Raw genomic sequence first — 18,444 nt, forward strand, 5'->3', positions numbered from 1 at the left:
CTCTCATGTCCCCTCCTTGCTGCTCTTAGCTCTCTCTTCAGGTCCTTCCGGGCTACCTTATAACTCTCAATCGCCCCTATTGAACCTTCACGCCTCATCTTTACAAAGGCCGCCCTCTTCCATTTAACAAGGGATTCCAACTCCTTATTAAACCACGGCTCCCTCACACGACCCTTTCCTCCCTGCCTGATAGGTACGTACTTATCAAGGACACTCAATAGTTGCTCCTTGAACAAGTTCCACATATCAATTACGCTCTTGCCTTGGAATCTACTTTTCCAATCCACACATCCTAAGTCATGTCTCAACGCATCATAATTTCCCTGCCCCCAGCTATAACTCTTGCCCTGTAGTACACACTTATCCCTCTCCATCACTAGAGTAAAAATCACCGAATTGTGGTCACTGTCCCCAAAGTGCTCACCTACCTCTAGTTCTAATACCTGGCCTGGTTCGTTACCCAGAACCAAATCCAGTATGGCCTCACCTCTTGTTGGCTTATCTACATATTGTGTCAGGAAACTCTCCTGCACACATTGCACAAACACTGACCCATCTAACGAACTTGAGCTATAGCTTTCCCAATCAATATCAGGAAAGTTAAAGTCTCCCATAACAATCACCCTATTACTGTCACTCTTCTCCTGAATCATCTTCGCAATCCTTTCTTCAACGATTCTAGGACTATTAGGAGGCCTGTAAAAGACTCCTAACAGGGTGACCTCACCTCTCCTATTCCTAACCTCAACCCAAACTACCTCAGATGGCAAATCTTCGTCCATCTTCCTTTCCACCGCTGTAATACTATCTTTGACAAGCAAAGCCACACACCCCCCCTCTTTTACCCCCACCTCTGACCCTGGAACCTGCAACAGCCAATCCTGTCCCTGATCTAGCCACGTCTCCGTAATAGCCACAACATCGAAGTCCCAGGTACCAACCCACGCTGCGAGTTCACCTACCTTATTTCGTATACTTCTGGCATTAAAGTATACACACTTCAAGCCACCTTCCTGTTTACAGCACCCTCCTTTAAGATTGATGCCATATTCCTAACCTCCCTACACTCCAGGTCCTGCACCCTAAAGCTACAGTCTGGGTTCCCATGCCCCTGCAGAGTTAGTTTAAACCCCCCCCAAGAGCACTAGCAAACCTCCCCCCAAGGATACTGGTGCCCCTCAGGTTCAGGTGCAGACCATCCTGTTTATAGAGGTCCCACCTTCCCCAGAAAGAACCCCAGTTATCCAAGTACCAAAATCCCTCCCTCCTGCACCATCCCTGTAGCCACGCATTTAACAGTTCCCTCTCCCTATTCCTCGACTCTCTATCACGTGGCACGGGTAACAAACCAGAGACAACAACTCTGTTCGTTCTAACTCTGAGCTTCCAACCTAGCTCCCTAAAAGCCTGTCTAACATCCTCAGCCCTCCTCCTACCTATGTCATTGGTGCCAATATGGACCACGACTTCAGGCTGCTCCCCCTCCCCCTTAAGGACCCGGAAAACACGATCAGAGACATCACGTACCTTTGCACCTGGGAGGCAACATACCAAACGTGAGTCTCTCTCGTTCCCACAAAACCGCCTATCTGTGCCCCGAACTATCGAGTCCCCAATTATTATTGCTCTGCTCTTCTCCACCCTTCCCTTCTGAGTAGCGGGGACAGGCTCCGTGCCAGGGGCCTGAGCCCCGTTACTTACCCCTGGTAAGTCGTCCCCCCCACAAGTATCCAAAACGGTATACTTGTTCTTGAGGGGAACAACCACAGGGGGTCCCTGCACTGGCTGCTTCCTCCCACTCCCCCTCACTGTCACCCATCTATAAAGCTAACCTTTATTTTAAAACAAAACTGGGTCTAAAGAATACAACAAGCAAAATTCGGCACTTACCTCCTTATCACAACGGATCTTATTATTAGGTTAGAGGAGGAGGGCGGGTGGGAGACGCTACCTCCGTAGTGCCTCGGGTTCTTCAGCTGCGCGCTTTTAAAGGGGAAACAAACCTACCCAGGTAAGCTTACGCTCTACCTGCTTCCGGGTCTCGGCTGCCTCTCTGGTAGTCGTCACTTCCCCCTACTGCTCCCGCTCTTTCTGTGAAGAGAGAGTGTAAAAAAACACCGCTGCCCGCTACCGGTAAGTACTTTTAAAACAAACAGTCTTACCTTAGCTGCTGCTCGCACTCAAATTGTTGGTTCATGTACCCATTCAAATGCCTTTTGTATGCAGTAATTGTACCAGCCTTAGCCACTTCCTCTGGCAGCTCATTCCATACACACACCACCCTCTGCATGAAAATGTTGTCCCTTGGGTCCCTTTTAAATTTTTCCCCTCTCACCTTAAACCTATGCCCTCTTGTTTTAGACTCCCCTGTGCTGGGAAAAGGCCTAGTTTATTCATCCTATCCATGCCCCTCAGCGATGTACAGGACGGGGACAGACCCTTCAATCCAACTCGTCCATGCCTACCAGATATCCTAAATTAATCTAGCCCCATTTGCCACCACTTGGCCCATATCCCTCTGAACCCTTCCTAGTCATGTACCCATTCAAGTGCCTTTTAAATGTTGTAATTGTGCCAGCCTCCGCCTCTTCCTCTGGCAGCTCATTCCATACACACACCACCCTCAGTGTGAAACTGTTGTACCTTAAGTCCCTTTTAAATCTTTCCCCTCTCGCCCTAAACCTATGCTCTCCATTTCTGGACTCACCCACCCAGGTAAAAGACCTTGTCTATTTACCCTATCCATGCCCCCCATGATTTTATAAACCTCTATAAGGTCACTCCTCAGCCTCTGACGCTCCAGGGAAAACAGCCCCAGCCTGTTCAGCCTCTCCCTATAGCTCCAACCCTGGCACCATCCTTATAAGTCTTTACTGAACCCTTTCAAGTTTCACAACATCTCCACTATGGCAGGGAGACCAGAATTGAACACAGTATTCCAAAAGACAAGGCTCATAAAAATCCGCGATCCTTACTTGGTTTGGACTACAAGTGATTCCAGACTCAGCACACTATTGTTGGTTCATAACAGCCCTGACAATCAAATCAATCCAAGGGCAGTTAGGGATGGATAACAGTTGCTGGCCTAGGTGGCTAGAATCCCTGAAAAGATTCCGTAGAAGAATTCCCGCTGTAACTTGTGAACAGTCCTTTTGACATTCCCAGTGTCATTAAAATACTTAATTTTACAGTGATTACAACAAAAGATGCGATACTGTAAGATATGGCGATGACACTGTTCTACCACGTACGGTGTGGATGTGACACTGTCCTGTGGTGTACGATGTGGATATGACACTGTCCTGTGGTGTACGGTGTGGATATGACACTGTCCTGTGGTGTACGATGTGGATATGACACTGTCCTGTGGTGTACGATGTGGATACGACACTGTCCTGTGGTGTACGATGTGGTAATGACGCTGTCTTGTGTTTTCTTGCAGCTGTTCCTTGATGATACCAAAGTGAAGAATTTCATCACCTGCTTTAAAGGTGAGTGTAGCTCTATCCCTGACTACCTTCAAGTTAAATAAATACAGCTGATACTCCGCAATTAAAACCTCACCCACTGAATCAGATATAGGTCACTCTGCTATAGTGCTCATTTTGCCAACTCGATTTATCAATTGATTGGTAAATTGGGGAGCAGTTTTTGTAAAACATGAACTTCCATTGCCTATTATGTGATTCCATCCCTGGTACCTTCAGTCGCTCTTGGTGTTTAGTTCAGGTCAAGCAAGGGAGGTTGGATGATAGAGCAAATTTTTTCTAACTTTACTGTTGGCATTTTTGAGGACGTTTTTAGAAATTATTGCAGGAGAAAAGATTTGGATTTCAAGATTGTTCTCGTTCTGGACAATGCGCCAAGCCATCCTCCCACCATTGGTGAGCTTTCTGAAAACATCAAAGTGCTATTTCTACCTCCAAACGCAACCTCTCTCATTCAACCCAAGGACCAGGGTGCAATAGCACCTTTTAAAGGTTATTATTTAAGGCACATATTCATGAGCTGATTGCAGGTACTGAGAGGGTTAATGAGGACAGTGTTCTTAAATTTTGGAAGAGCTTTAACATTAAGAATGCTACTGACATCAGTGTGGAGGCCTGGGGTGATGTCAGTAAAAGCTGCTGACATGCGGTTTGGTGGAAGTGTCTCCCAGAGTTTCTTCATGGTTTTAAAGGGGTTGAACCGTCAGAGGAGCTTCCAGCAATCAAAGAATATTGTGTTGTTCTTGCAAAGCCGTTGGATTTGAAGAAGTGGGGACTGACAATGTTGAGGAGCTGCTCGAGTCCCAGTGTGAAGATCTCTCCATAACTGATCGACAACATCTTGTTGCTGTGGAGGAACCTGAAGCTCGAGATGAAGATGGTGAAGTCCAGGATGCAGCACTAACGAGAGCTTTCCACTTTGTGTTTTGTCATTTATCCTGAGGGAAGTTGAGAAGCAGTTAGCAGCTCTTAGAAGACAGTGACGACGATGAAGACTGCAGCAGGATGGCGGTTTGTGGCATAATGTCTTATCTGACACCCTACCCTATGAACAGCTTCTTCATGGAAGAAGAAAGATAGCAAGGCAGCAAAAAGTAGATGCCTTTTTTAAGCCAAGTCCCAATAAACAGTCTGTGGACAATGAACTACAGCCATCAATTTCTGGACTAAACATTTTCTTACTAAGAACCCTGTGCGCAGAACCGCACTTCAAAGTGACGATGATGACCCTCAGCCCCTGTGTTAATACAGTACTGTAACCCAGCAAACTCAGAAACCCTTTAAAGTGTTAAATTTATTGTGTTATTTCATTAAAATATATGATTTTAACATTTACTTAGACTGTGCCATTGTTTGTGTTAAGCTAACTACTATTTTTGTTTTGATTTTTGGTGGTCTGCCCCAGCCCTGTTTTCTCCCTCAGACCCTGTTATTTTTATTGCCCAACTTTCTATAACACGCGGTCACACGAAAATGCACCTACTGTGTTATAGCAGAACAGTCTGTAATGTGGCAGACCAGTTAGGAAAATCTTCACGTGCTCACAAAAACATTGTTTCTCATGAGCAGATCAAGACTCCTGTTATCACCCTGACCGGTTCTGGCCTGCATGTGTCCCCACTGCAAAGTGATTGACTCTAAATTGCCCTCTAAATAAATGCTGGCTGTTCATATACTGCCTGACTTGCTGTGATTTCCAGCATTTTTTGTTTTCAGTCATGTTATAACAAGTGTTTAGTTATTGCTCTCTCAAAATATAGAGTGAAAATTACCCCAAGTCTTTCTTTTATCAGCAATTGAATGAAGATCTTCTAGTGAAATGGAGTTTCCTTTATAATAAATATTGTCAACTCTAGGGGCTGATAGGTTTGTACTTTTAGTATCTAAGTGTTTCATCCATCTCTCTTTCATTAGCTGTTGCCATTTAGAATATGGAATAAAACTCTATATTAACCCTGCCACAGTAATTGCTGTAGGCTTACAAGAGCTATTGAACCTTCATTTCCCGCGATATTGTCCCCTTCTAGTCCTGAGCTGGGTTAGGAGATTGATCTGTGAGAATCCGAACTAAATTAAGCGGCAGAGTGGCTCAGTAGCTTGGACTGCTGCCTCACAGCACCAAGGACTTAGGTTCGATTCCAGCCTCGGGTGACTGTATGGAGTTTGCACATTCTCCCCGTGTCTGTGTGGGTTTCCTCTGGGTGCTCTGGTTTACCCCCAAAATCCAAAGATGTGCAGGTCAGGTGAATTGGCCATGCCAAATTGCCCATAGTGTTCAGGGATGCCTAGGTTAGGTGCATTAGTCAGGGGTAAACATTAGGGGAATGGGTCTGGGTGGGTTACTCTTCGGAGGGCCGGTGTGGACTTGTTGGGCTGAAGGGCCTGTTTCCACACTGTAGGGATTCCATCAATTTACCTTCATCTTTGATGGTGTCCTTCAGCCAGTTAACCTGATGCAAATGGAAGCTCAGTTCAGGACGAGAGGGTTGAGTTTTCTGAACGTGTAGAGCATCCAGGAGAGCTTGAGTTTTTTTTTAACACCATAAAGTCAAACCTTCAGAAGCAGGTCCTCCCTCCCGTCTCCCGACTGATCCGAGCTCCAACACTGACAGACCAGTTTGCCACTAGGTGCTGTGCTTGAGTCTCGGAGTGTTCTTCAGTCAGTTGGACCCTATGTGTGACCACACCAGAGTGCTCTTCATCAAACGGACAGCTCATTCCATAGGAGAGGGACTCCAGTGTCATGGTTGGACCTGGATGATACCAGTACACAGCAGTGTGAGGGGACATGAGTGCTCTTTCATGGACACATCTCAGAATAAGCTGTGTTGTTGTGCACAGTTTTCACCAAAAGAAGTAGTAATTGTGTGTGTGTGTGTGTGTGTGTGTGTGTCGGGGTGATGCAGTGGCGGGATGAGAGAGATTCTTTTTATTTAGATTCCCAAGAGCTTTGTGTGGTCTGTGACAATCAAAAGCACTTTTCCCATGGGTTGGCCTTCAGCTGCAGTTGCTAATATAAACATTATCTCAGAATTGGATAATTTAGGTTGAATCCACCAAGGAGGCAGCAGTGCTAAATACACACCCACCATACTCAACCTTCAAACGGAGAACAGCAGTGAATAAATAGGACCCAGTCTCCTGAGCTACGAAGGCTGGATTGCTGCAAGATGATCTCAAAACTCAGGCTGTGGTATGAATAGCCCTGGGCAAGGAAGCTGCAGAGAATTTACAGCCCCAACAGGCCATTTGGTCCAGAAGGTGTGTATCAGTTTTTATGCGGTAAAGGAATCTCTGACCACCTTACTTCAGCCATCAGATGATCCTCCTGTTCTTTACTCCGCAATTTCATTTCAGATCGTCAACATGGTTTCGTCAGGGGCAGGTCGTATCTCACAAACGTCATTGAGTTTTTTGAGAAGGTGACCAAGCATGTGGATGAGGGTAGGGCAGTTGATGTGGTGTACATGGACGTCAGTAAAGCCTTTGCTAAGGTTCCACATGGTAGGCTGTTGGAGAAAATGCAGAGGCATGGAATTGAGGGTGATTTAACAGTTTGGATTAGAAACTGGTTTCCTGAAAGAAGGCAGTGAGTGGTGGTTGATGGAAAATATTCAGCCTGGAGTCTGGTTACTAGTGGTGTGCCACAAGGATCTGTTTTGGGACCATTGTTGTTTGTCATTTTTATAAATAACTTAGATGCAGGCATAGGTGGATGGGTTAGTCAATTTGCAGATGACACTAAGGTCAGTGGAGTAGTGGACAATGTGGAAGAATGTTACAGGTTGCAGGGGGACTTGGATAAGCTGCAAAATTGGGCTGAGAGGTGGCAAATGGAGTTCAATGCAGCTAAATGTGAGGTGATGCACTTTGGGAAGAATAACAGGAAGGCAGAGTACTGGGTCAATGGAAAGATTCTTGGTAGTGTGAATGTGCAGAGGGATCTTGGAGTCTATGTGCATAGATCCCTGAAAGTTGCCATCTGGTTGATAGTACTGTTAAGAAGGCATACAGTGTGTTAGGTTTCATTTGTAGACGGATTGAGTTCCGGAACTGCAATATCATGCTGCAACTATACAAAACACTGGTACGGCCCCACTTGGAATATTGTGTACAGTTCTGATTGCAGGGTAGACAGTGAAAGTCTTTTTCGTAGGATGGTGACGTCGGCATGTATGAGGAGGCATAACTACAAATTGAGGGGTGATAGATTTAAGACAGATGTCAGAGGCAGGTTCTTTGCGCAAAGAGTGGTAAGGGTGTGGAATGCCCTGCCTGTCAATGTAGTCAACTCAGCCACATTAGGGAGATTTAAACAATCCTTGGATAAGCACATGGATGATGATGGGCTAGTGTAGGGAGATGGGCTGAGAATAGTTCACAGAGGGCCAAAGGGCCTGTTCTGCGCTGTATTGTTCTATGTGTGTAGAGCTTCTGCCTGGATGCATTAATTGAATGTATTCCAGATAGGAATCTAACAATTGCGCTCAGTGACATCAAAGGATATGGAGTGTGTGTGGGTGTGAAGGTAGATGGTCTATGAGATGGATTATCTAGAGTGGTGGCACACACCTGTTAAACTGAAAAGCCTACACCAACAGTTTGATTCCCATCGGGGAGGTGATGACCTAGTGGTATTATCACTGGAACTGTTAATCATGGGGAACCTGGGTTTGAATCCCACCATGGCAGATGGTGCAATTTGTTTTCAGTAAAAAAACGTCTGAGATCCAAGATGGTAGCGGTCCAAGAGGTCGCCTGTGCCCTGCTCTGTGCCATACCCCAGCCAAGGTGCCCCCCCCCACTACCTCGAGGAAAAAATTGATAACATTGTGTTGTTGACTATCTAGAGCTTCTAAAACTGTGATTTGAAAGATCTATGCTCAAAATGAAGTTGGCCAAAGGAAAAGGGGCGAAAAGAGTACAGCAGGCAGGCCACTCCCCGAATGTGTTGGGGTACCCGCAGCCATTGCTCAAACACCCGAGGCTAAACTCCGAGAAAAAACAAGGCAGCGCTGGAGCCGATCTCTGCCATGTTAAAGAAGCATGAGCAGGAGATCCAAACACTGGACTGATGAGTGGAAGTGGTCGAACAGAGGACCGCAGCTTTGGAGACCACGGTGGGGGTCTCAGTAGGACGGCTCAGGAAGACCAGGTTTGGATACACCAACAACAAGTGGATGACCTTGAAAATAAAAGCAGAAGGAAAAGCTTATAGCTCATGGGTCTCCAGGTCTTACAGATTCTGTACTGCCTTGGTGTAAAACCAAGGCTGTTCTTTTCTTGATTGGGGGTGGCTATATCTGTGGTTAAGATGTATGGAGAAGAGGGAGTGAGGGTGAGCATCCATTGTTAAGTCTTAGTAATGTAAATAACAACATATTCTCTTTGTCTGTGAATTGCCTGGGACTTGGGCATGGCCTCAACTGGAAGGAGCCAGGATGGTTGCAAGGATAGGGAGGATTGCCCCAGTGGGCAAAGGGGAAGATCTCTCGTGAATTGGGGTTTATTTAGGTGTTTCTTTAAGTTAAATGTAATGGTTAGTTTTTTAGTTTTCATGGTTTTCATAGGTGTAGTTTTTAGTTTTTATGGCATTAATGTTTTTTCGTTCACTGCGCCTCAGAACGGCTTCCTCCTCTTGGGAAATCAGTGGGCTGCCCTGGATGACCATCGGCAAAAGTGGGTACTGCAGATGCTGGAAATCAGAGTCTAGATTAGAGTGGTGCTGGAAAAGCACAGCAAGTCAGGCAGCGTCCGAGGAGCAGGAGAATTGGCGTTTTGGGCAAAAGCCATACTTACCTGGATGACCATGGCTCGTGATCTGTTTCGATGGTGCACCTGGAATGTAAAAGGGAACCATTCCCCCATTAAAGGAAAGAAGGTGCTGTCAAGCCTTAGAAAGGAAAGGGTGGACATTGCCCTGCTGCAGGAGACGCATTTAACTGATAAGGAACATTTGAAGATACAGCTGGGGGGTTATGACAGGGTATTCGTCTCCTCCTTTAACTCTAAGGGTAGAGGACTGGCTATACTGGGAAGAAAGAACCTCCCATTCCTGCTAATGGAGCAAATTAAGGACGAACATGGACAATTCATCATTCTTAAAGCTTTAATACATGGAGAAGACTATGGCGTCCTGAATGTTTATTGTCTCTCAGCGCACCTTCTTAAATTTCTAATTGATGCAGTTGCTAAATTAATGATTCTTGAGCTGCACTGTATGATCATAGGAGAGGATTTTCACCGCCCAATGGATCTTGGGGTAGACAGGATGCCATGGGGCCCAATCGGCGCACCCATGTGTGAGGAGTTGGGATTGGTGGATGTGTAGAGGTATCTCCACCCTAATGAAAGAGACTTTACTTTCTATTCTAACCCACACAAGTGCCACATGCGAATTGACATGCTCTTTATGCTGTCGGTCTGTTTGGACAGAACATTGGCATGCAAAATTAGGAATATAGCTGTCCCGGACCATGTGCCAGTGTGTTTACATGTTAAAATCAAATGTGGTGGAATAGATGCACGGCACTGGCGCCTGGGCTCATTCCTGTTAAGGAACAGCAAATTTGTTGAGTACCTTACAAGAGAATTCAGGGCCTTCTGGGATGGCCCTGGGATGACTCTGGTACGGCCAGTAATCCATCGGTACTTTGGGAGACCACGAAGGCATATTTATAAGGCCTGACCATTTCATAATCAATGGCTAGAAAGAGGCAGAACGGGGAGCAGCAATGGATGCTGGAAGTCTGGCTGAAGCTAGCTGAGGAAGCATAGTATAATAGGCTGTTACTGGTCAATCTGCAGCGGGTCACAGCTCTCCGGGCTGCTCTCGACTCATTGCACACACAGGTGGCAAGAAAAGAGGTCTCCTTTGCTAAACAAAGGTTGTTTGAATTTGGAGATAAGCCAGGCAGATATTTGGCTTACCTGGCTAGAAAGAAAAGTGCTTTGCAAGCCATTATATCTATCAGAGAGAGAGCTGGCAGTAACCCGTGAGTTGAAGAAGATCAGTGTTAGATTTTGGGAATACTTTGCAGAGTTGTACTGGTCGGAGGGCGGTGAAGACAATGCAGGGAGAATGCAGTCCTTTTTTGAGAACCTGGACTTCCCAGTGTAAACGAGGAGCAGGCCTCCCTGTTAAATGTGCCTACGACAATACAAGAGGTGCAAGAAGCAATAAAGCATCTCCAGGGTGGTAAAGCACCAGGACCAGATGGATTCCTGAGTGAGTTTTATAAGGAATTCATAAATGTGTCAGTGATGCCACTTCTGGGGATGTATAGCTGTTCGTATACACAGGATTGTCTTCCACCTTCCCTTAGGGAGGCTTAATACCTCCCTCATTTTAAAGAACGGGGAAAGACCCCGAAGAATGTGCTTCATACAGACCCATTTCATTGCTGAATGTAGACTTTAAAATTCTGTCAAACGTGCTGACCTTGAGGTTGGGAAAGGTATTTTCTGATATTAGAAAAGAAGATCAGGCAGGTTTTATCAAGGACTGTAGCTCTTCCAACATTATCAGGCTGGTACTGAACATAGTGCAGATATGCCAGCAAAGATTGATCCCGGGTTTGGTGGTCTCCCTAGACGCGGAAAAGGTGTTTGACTGGGTAGAATGGCCGTCCCTGTTTGGGGTCCTCGAGCGTTTTGGTCTGGGGGGAGCCTTTGCCCGATGGGTAGAGATATAATGATCCTAAGGTGGCGGTCATCACTAACAGCACTCAGTCGGATAACTTTAATATTGGGAGAGATAGGCGACAGAGGTGTCCTCTTTCACCGTTGTATTTATCTTGGCAATTGAGCTGTTAGCTGAGGCTATCAAGAGGGATCCTGAAATAGTGGCGCCAAAGGTAGGAAATGGGGAGCATAAGATCACCCGATATGCTGATGACCTTCTTCTGTTTATTGGCCAATCTGGAGAAATCCATGCCCCGATTAATTCAAAAAATTAATTTATTTGGCAATTCTTTGGGGTGCAGGATCAGATTAGATTAGATTAGATTACTTACAGTGTGGAAACAGGCCCTTCGGCCCAACAAGTCCACACCGCCCCGCCGAAGCGTAACCCACCCATACAACTTTTACAAAATCGGAAGCCGTGCTGCTGGTGGTGGTGGTGGTGGGGTGGGGGGGCGGGGGTTGGTTAGTGGAGGTGCCTGATCTGAAGGATGGAATGCAGTTCCTGTTTAGATGGTCGTCAAAAGGTTTTGGGAATTTTTTTATCCCTGCCTTCCACCAGCTGTATAAAGCTAACTAAGTACAATTACTGGAGAGGATAAAGCAGGATTTTCAGCAGTGGGAGGGATTACCGTTATCATGGTTAGCCGGATAGCCCTGATTAAAATGAATGTTCTTCCTCGCCTGTGGTATCCCATGAGAATGCTCCCGTTGTTGCTACCCAGACGAGTGTAATAGAGGCTCAATAGTTGGCTTGGGTCCTTTTTTTGGTGTTGTAGGCACTCCCAATTAAATTTACTAAATTGCAACTCCCGCAGGGTGGGGGTGGACCTTCCGGACTTGAAGAGATATCAAATAAGCACGCCGTTAGCATATGTGGGTAACTGGGTTCGGGGAATTCGGGGTCAATTTAGCTTGATGTTGAAGCCTTTCAATTGAGATGTCCCCTAGTTAATCTATTATTCGTGGATATGATGAAATCCGTGATCGAGCAGTGTAAGAGCCCAATCATTTTAAATATGGTGAAAGCTTGGAGGATAATGAGGCAAGACGAGGGCAATTGGTTTAAGACTTCACCGTTTACCCCGTTGGTGGGATCCTCAGGATTTAAACCTGGAGCATTGGACTCTGGCTTTAAGCTATAGGAGAATAAGGGAATCTCTTGTCTGGGAGATTTAATCGGGGGGGGAGGAGGGCGATGTTAATGTAGTTTAGCCAGCTAAGTCAGAAATATGGATTGTCTAATCGGGACCTTTTCCGGTACTGTTCAAGATAAAGGATTATATCCAAAGGAGAACCACACTCCTAGCTCAGCCTTACAAGTCAGACAGGGAGAAGAGTGCTCCAGTGCACGGGTGCTCTTTCAATTAGTACTTTGTATCATTTACAGAAAGGGCGTGCCTTAGGAGATGTGGAGGGACTCTGTCGGAGTTGGAATCGAGAACTAAGAGAGTATATTTCATTGGAAACATGGGAAGATGTATGGGAAAATGTAAAGAAAATCTCAATCTGTAACAACGCACAGGCCATGCAATTGAAGATTTTACATAGGGCTCATATGGTGCCAGAGAGGCTAGCTAAGTTCAAGAGAGGAACATCTCCAGAGTGCCCCAAAGCTAAAATAAGTGTAGGCACTCTTACACACTGCTACTGGTCATGTTACAATATACTGGAGTGCCATAGTAAGGGAGCTGAAGGAAATCCTGGGAATTTAAATCATGGTGGGATCGGTATTTCTTTTCCTGGGGTTACCAAACTTGCCCTCTCTGGGGGAGCATGGGAAGAGGTTGTGTAACATTCTTACGCACTGTGTGAGCATGAAGATTTTAATGAAGGACGTCGGAAAAACCCCAGGTCTTATGAGATGGCGCAGGCCGGTGACGGAGCATCTCCCCCCCCCCGACTACCTCACAAATATGTTGCACCACAAAACGGAGCAGTTTTAGAAGATGTGGCAGCCCTTTCTAAATTATATAGACGCAGATGTATAGGCAATATGAACCAGGGCTGTGGTATAGCCGCAGGAGTTGGGTTGGGTGGTCTGTAGGGCCCTGTGAGGGGAATGCTGGGAAAATATGGGTACAATGACTGGTGCTTCCAAGGATGGGAGCTTCAGTGGAGGTGCGCTGAGTGAAAAATAGAATAAGATAATGTGATGTAATTTAATTTAATTTAACTTGAATTCAACTTAATTTAACCTTTGTTTAATTTGATTGTAGTTTAAGTACATACGTTTGTTCTGGTAGAATAGTAGGTAATTATTAAGAGTATAGTGATATGACACTGTTATACTACTACTATCCTTTAGTATTCTGTTTTTTTTATACATACAGTTTTTGTAAAACATTTGAAAAAGTTTTTCATAAAAATATTCTTTAAAAGTCTGAAATTAAGTTTAATGATATCTGTGAATTCATTGTTGATTGTCAGAAAACCCCATCTGCTTCATTAATTCCCTTCAGGGAAGGCAACTGCCATCTTTACTTGGTCTGGCCTACATGTGACTCCAGACCCACTGCAATGCAGTTGATTCTCAACTGCCTGGTAGGCCATTAGGGATGGAGACAAAAAAAAAAGCATATGCTGCAATCCGAAATAGACAGGCAGGAGGCTGGAAGGACAAAGCAACCAGGCTGCATCAAGAGGTGGAGAAGTCGACATTTTGGGTATAACCCTTGTACAGGACTGGGCGTGGGTGTGGGGGGACTCACTGAGTGCACTTCTGAGGGAGGTAGAGAACATCATCAAAGTGGGCATCCTTTGAAGAGACTTTGCAGTAGAACAAACTTGGTTAGAGACAAAAAAAAACGCAGATGCTGGAATCTAAGTAGATAAACAGGAGGCTGGAGGAACACAGCAAGCCAGGCAGAATCAGGAGGTGGAGAAGGTGTAACCTTCCTGCCTGTCTTATTTTGGATTCCAGCATCTACAGTTTTTCTTTGTCTGTTAGTAAGTTTGTTTCACCTCAAAGTCTCTTCAAAGGATGCCCACTCTGAAGAAATTCAGACGTGCACTCAGTTAGTCCCCCCCACACCCACCCCCAATCCTAAAGAAAGATAGTTAGGGATAGGCAGTAAATGTTGGCCTAGCCTAGCCAGCAAAACCCTCATCCCGGGAATGATTTTTTAAAAAAAAATTCCTTGACTGTATCTATATTATTTTTCTCCACCACTGGCTGAGGTAGTGAGTTGCACGTTCTGCTGAAATCCATTGTAAAGGTAATAGTGGTGAGTTATTTTTATGGTAATTTGGGGACTCGGTGCTTGGTGGAAATGCTGTGTGTGGCCCATTTCATTAAAACTCCTCTTTTTCTCTCTCTCTCTCTCTGTTGTCGAACAGATAAACAGTTCCTCGTTTTCTTCTTCAAGCAACTCAGGAAAAACTCCACCGGCCGGTACCAGGAGTTCCCCTACGTGTCACTGTGTGGCCGTGAGCGTAACTTCCTGCGCTGTGATGACCTTCCTGTTGTCTTCACCCACCTGATCAAAGGGCTCGGCTCGGAGCAGGAGCTGCTGTCCTACTGCGGGGGTGGGGACAAGCTGGCTGTGCCCTTTGAACCCCAGCGGTTGTTCATGCCGGAGAACGGCCGCGTCTATCACCCGGCCCCGGAGAGGTCAGGGGGCATGGGGCTGGTCAAATCCTCCCTGGCCTTTGAGCTCAGCCCCCAGTTTGAGTACAGTGCCGGTGGACCTGACAGTGGCCCACCGTCACATTTCCACTGGAACGGTCAGCGTTACAGACTGACCAATGAACTCTCCTCGATCATCGTAGGTAGAAAACCAGCCTAGCAGCAGCCTGGCTTTCCGTGCTTATGATGGGGTCATGTGCTGTCAATAACATCTAATCAGGGTCACACTGGACTGTTGGAAAAATGAAATATTGTAATTCTAAACCCCACCCTCCCCATACCCACTGCATTGAAGGCTGTGTGAAAGGAACTGTAACTGGCCAGCTGCTAGGGAAACTGTACATCTCTGCAACCTGGAGGTAGAAGGCAATACAATCGCTGCTCAGCTCCCTATCCAAGCTGACTGTGATTTACTTGTCTTCTCACAGTTGAATTGTCAATAATGGACCAGGTAAGGTGCCATGCAGCATTGCTTCTTTTCATAGTTCAATACAGGCCCTTCCACCCTTGAGGTTGTGCCGGCCTTTTATCCTAAATGTGCATTGGCTTGGAAGTCATTATCCCGAGAGCATTGGTACAACAATATTTTCTCTCCCTATGCCATGCTCCCTATCCAGTTTGTACCTGCAGCCATTCCACCATCCTCCCGGAGAGAGAGAGAGAGAGAGAGAGAGAGAGAGAGGGAGAGAGCGCACGCCCTTCAGTGTACTCACTACGGCTGAATGTCAGAGCAAAGCCTCCGGTGAACACTGCACATTTCCAGTTTGACTGAGAGCCTGAGGTGGGGGGAAGAGAAGGAGCGCGGCTGTAGTTGAAAATCTTGATAAGTACCAAGCAGGGATTGAACCTGGGATCTGCTGATGTCTGCAGCATGGTGTGACCGTCTGAATCTCAACACCAAATATCTTCAGCATTCCTTATGGGTTTGACTGTGGAGCCATTAAAATGCTTGGCATTGCTGGCGTGGGTCTGTTTGACTGAGACTGTCAACATGCACTTCTGTCGGAAGCCTCAGAGATTTGTGTATTCTGAAGAAAGAATCCAGTGTCACTGCACATTTCCAGTCACATGTGCTACTGTCTGTTTAAGTGCCGACTGATGTCAGTCACTGAAAATGTCTGGTCATGCATGTAGCAGTCAGCAGGTGTAAGTACTTTATCACAATGCTCATTTCAACAGCACTTTTGAATACTTCATTCTGTCAATACAAAAAGAAAATTGTTTTAATATTGAATGCAGCACTAATTCTATTTACTCAGTGAAGCACGAAGCACATTTTCTGTAAAATATTTATTGGTGAAAATGACAAGTAAATGTTCTTGACATTACGGGATTTAGGAACACCAGTTAGGAGCAGGGGTAGCCATTCGGCCCTTCAAGCCTGCTCTGCCATTCAATAATATATGTCAGGTATAGACAGGATAGATCGAGTGAATCCTTAGAAGAGTATAAAGAAAGTAGGAGCATACTTAAGAGGGAAATCAGGAGGGCAAAACGGGGACATGAGATAGCATTGGCAAATAGAATTAAGGAGAATCCAAAGGGGTTTTACAAATATATTAAGGACAAAAGGGTAACTAGGAAGAGAAAAGGGCCCCTCAAAGATCAGCAAGACCGCCTTTTTTGGAGCCACAGAAAATGGGGAGATACTAAATGAATATTTTGCATCAGTATTTACTGTGGAAAAGGATGTGGAAGATATAGACTGTAGGGAAATAAATGGGGACATCTTGCGAAATGTCCAGATTACAGTGGAGGAAGTGCTGGATATTTTGAAACGGTTAAAGGTGGGTAAATCCCCAGGACCTGATCAGGTGTACCCGAGAACTCTGTGGGATGCTAGAGAAGTGATTGCTGGGCCTCTTGCTGAGGTATTTGTATCATCGATAGTCACAGGTGAGGTGCTGGAAGACTGGAGGTTGGCAAACATGGTGCCACTGTTTAAGAAGGGTGGTAAGGACAAGCCAGGGAACTATAGACCAGTGAGCCTGACCTCGGTGGGCAAGTTGTTGGAGGAATCGTGAGGGACAGGATGTACATGTATTTGGAAAGGCAAGGACTGATTCGGGATAGTCAACATGGTTTTGTGCGTGGGAAATCATGTCTGACAAGCTTGATTGAGTTTTTTGATGAAGTAACAAAGAGGTTGATGAGGGCAGAGCAGTAGATGTGATCTACATGGACTTCAGCAAGGCGTTGACAAGGTTCCCCATGGGAGAGTGATTAGCAAGGTTAGATCTCATGGAATACAGGGAGAACTAGCCATTTGGATACAGAACTGGCTCAAAGGTAGAAGACAGAGAGTGGTGGTAGAGGGTTGTTTTTCAGACTGGAGGCCTGTGACCAGTGGAGTGCCACAAGGATCGATGCTGGGTCCTCTACATTTTACATAAATGATTTGGATGCGAGCACAAGAGGTACAGTTAGTAAGTTTGTAGATGACACCAAAATTGGAGGTGTAGTGGACAACGAAGAGGGTTACCTCAGATTACAACAGGATGTGGACCAGATGGGCCAATGGACTGAGAAGTGACAGATTGAGTTTAATTCGGATAAATGCGAGGTGCTGCATTTTGGGAAAGCAAATCTTAGCAGGACTTATACACTTAATGGTAAGGTCCTAGGGAGTGTTGCTGAACAAAGAGAACTTGGGGCGCAGGTTCATAGCTCCTTGAAAGTGGACTCACAGGTAGATAGGAAAGTGAAGAAGGCGTTTGGTATGCTTTCCTTTATTGGTCAGAGTATTGAGTACAGGAGTTGGGAGGTCATGTTGCGGCTGTGCAGGACATTGGTTAGGCCACTTTTGGAATATTGCGTGCAATTCTGGTCTTCCTATCAGAAAGATGTTGTGAAACTTGAAAGGATTCAGAAAAGATTTACAAGGATGTTGCCAAGGTTGGAGGATTTGAGCTATAGGGAGAGACTTCAATCATGTCACCGCCCAGTCTTCTAGATGTTTTTAACCAACTTGTTCAGAGATGTTACTACACACCACTGGAGTGGGTGGGACTTGAGCCCAGCCTCCTGGCTCAGAGATAGGGAAACTGTCACTGCACAAGAGCCCACTACCCAATCTTCAAAACTCCAGTGCTAACAAGATCAGCCTGTCCAATCATTCATCATAAAGCTAGTCACTTTAATACCAACCTTGTAACTCTCTTCTGAGCTGCCTCCAATGATATATTTCCTTAAACAAGGAGAATAAAACTGCGCTCAGTATTTGAGATGTGGCCTCATTAATCTTTGCATAAGTGCAGTTTAAGGATGGCACAGTGGCTCAGTGGTTAGCACTACTGCCTCACAGTGCCAGGGACCCAGGTTTGATTCCAGCCTCAGGCGACTGTGTGGAGTTTGCACATTCTCCCCGTGTCTGCGTGGGTTTCCTCTGGGTGCTCCGGTTTCCTCCCACAGTCCAAAGATGTGCAGGTCAGGTGAATTGCCCATAGTGTTAGGTGCATTAGTCAGAGGGAAATGGGAATGGGTGGGTCACTCTTCGGAGGGTCGGTGTGGACTTGTTGGGCCGAAGGGCCTGTTTCCACACTGTAAGTAATCTAATCTAATTACTAACCCAGTGACATTACCTCAGTACCTGTGCATCCCTTAAAGAGCACCTTGTACACATAGCTACACCATCAGGATGACAGA

The 18,444-nt window shown here is 45.8% G+C and overlaps 1 protein-coding gene across 1 annotated transcript in view; it reads left to right on the top strand.

Moving 5' to 3' along the window:
• The window catches only part of c8h8orf82 (chromosome 8 C8orf82 homolog), a 29,928-nt gene extending 13,895 nt beyond the window's left edge, over positions 1-16,033 (top strand). Inside the window, exons 2-3 of the mRNA XM_072576408.1 lie at positions 3,443-3,491; positions 14,511-16,033. Coding sequence (XP_072432509.1) covers positions 3,443-3,491; positions 14,511-14,959 — 498 coding nt within the window. The 3' untranslated portion in view covers positions 14,960-16,033. The remainder of the gene's footprint in view (positions 1-3,442; positions 3,492-14,510) is intronic.
• Positions 16,034-18,444: the final 2,411 nt, after the last annotated feature.

Source organism: Chiloscyllium punctatum, chromosome 8 (genome assembly GCF_047496795.1).
Source record: "Chiloscyllium punctatum isolate Juve2018m chromosome 8, sChiPun1.3, whole genome shotgun sequence".
NCBI lineage: Eukaryota > Metazoa > Chordata > Chondrichthyes > Orectolobiformes > Hemiscylliidae > Chiloscyllium > Chiloscyllium punctatum.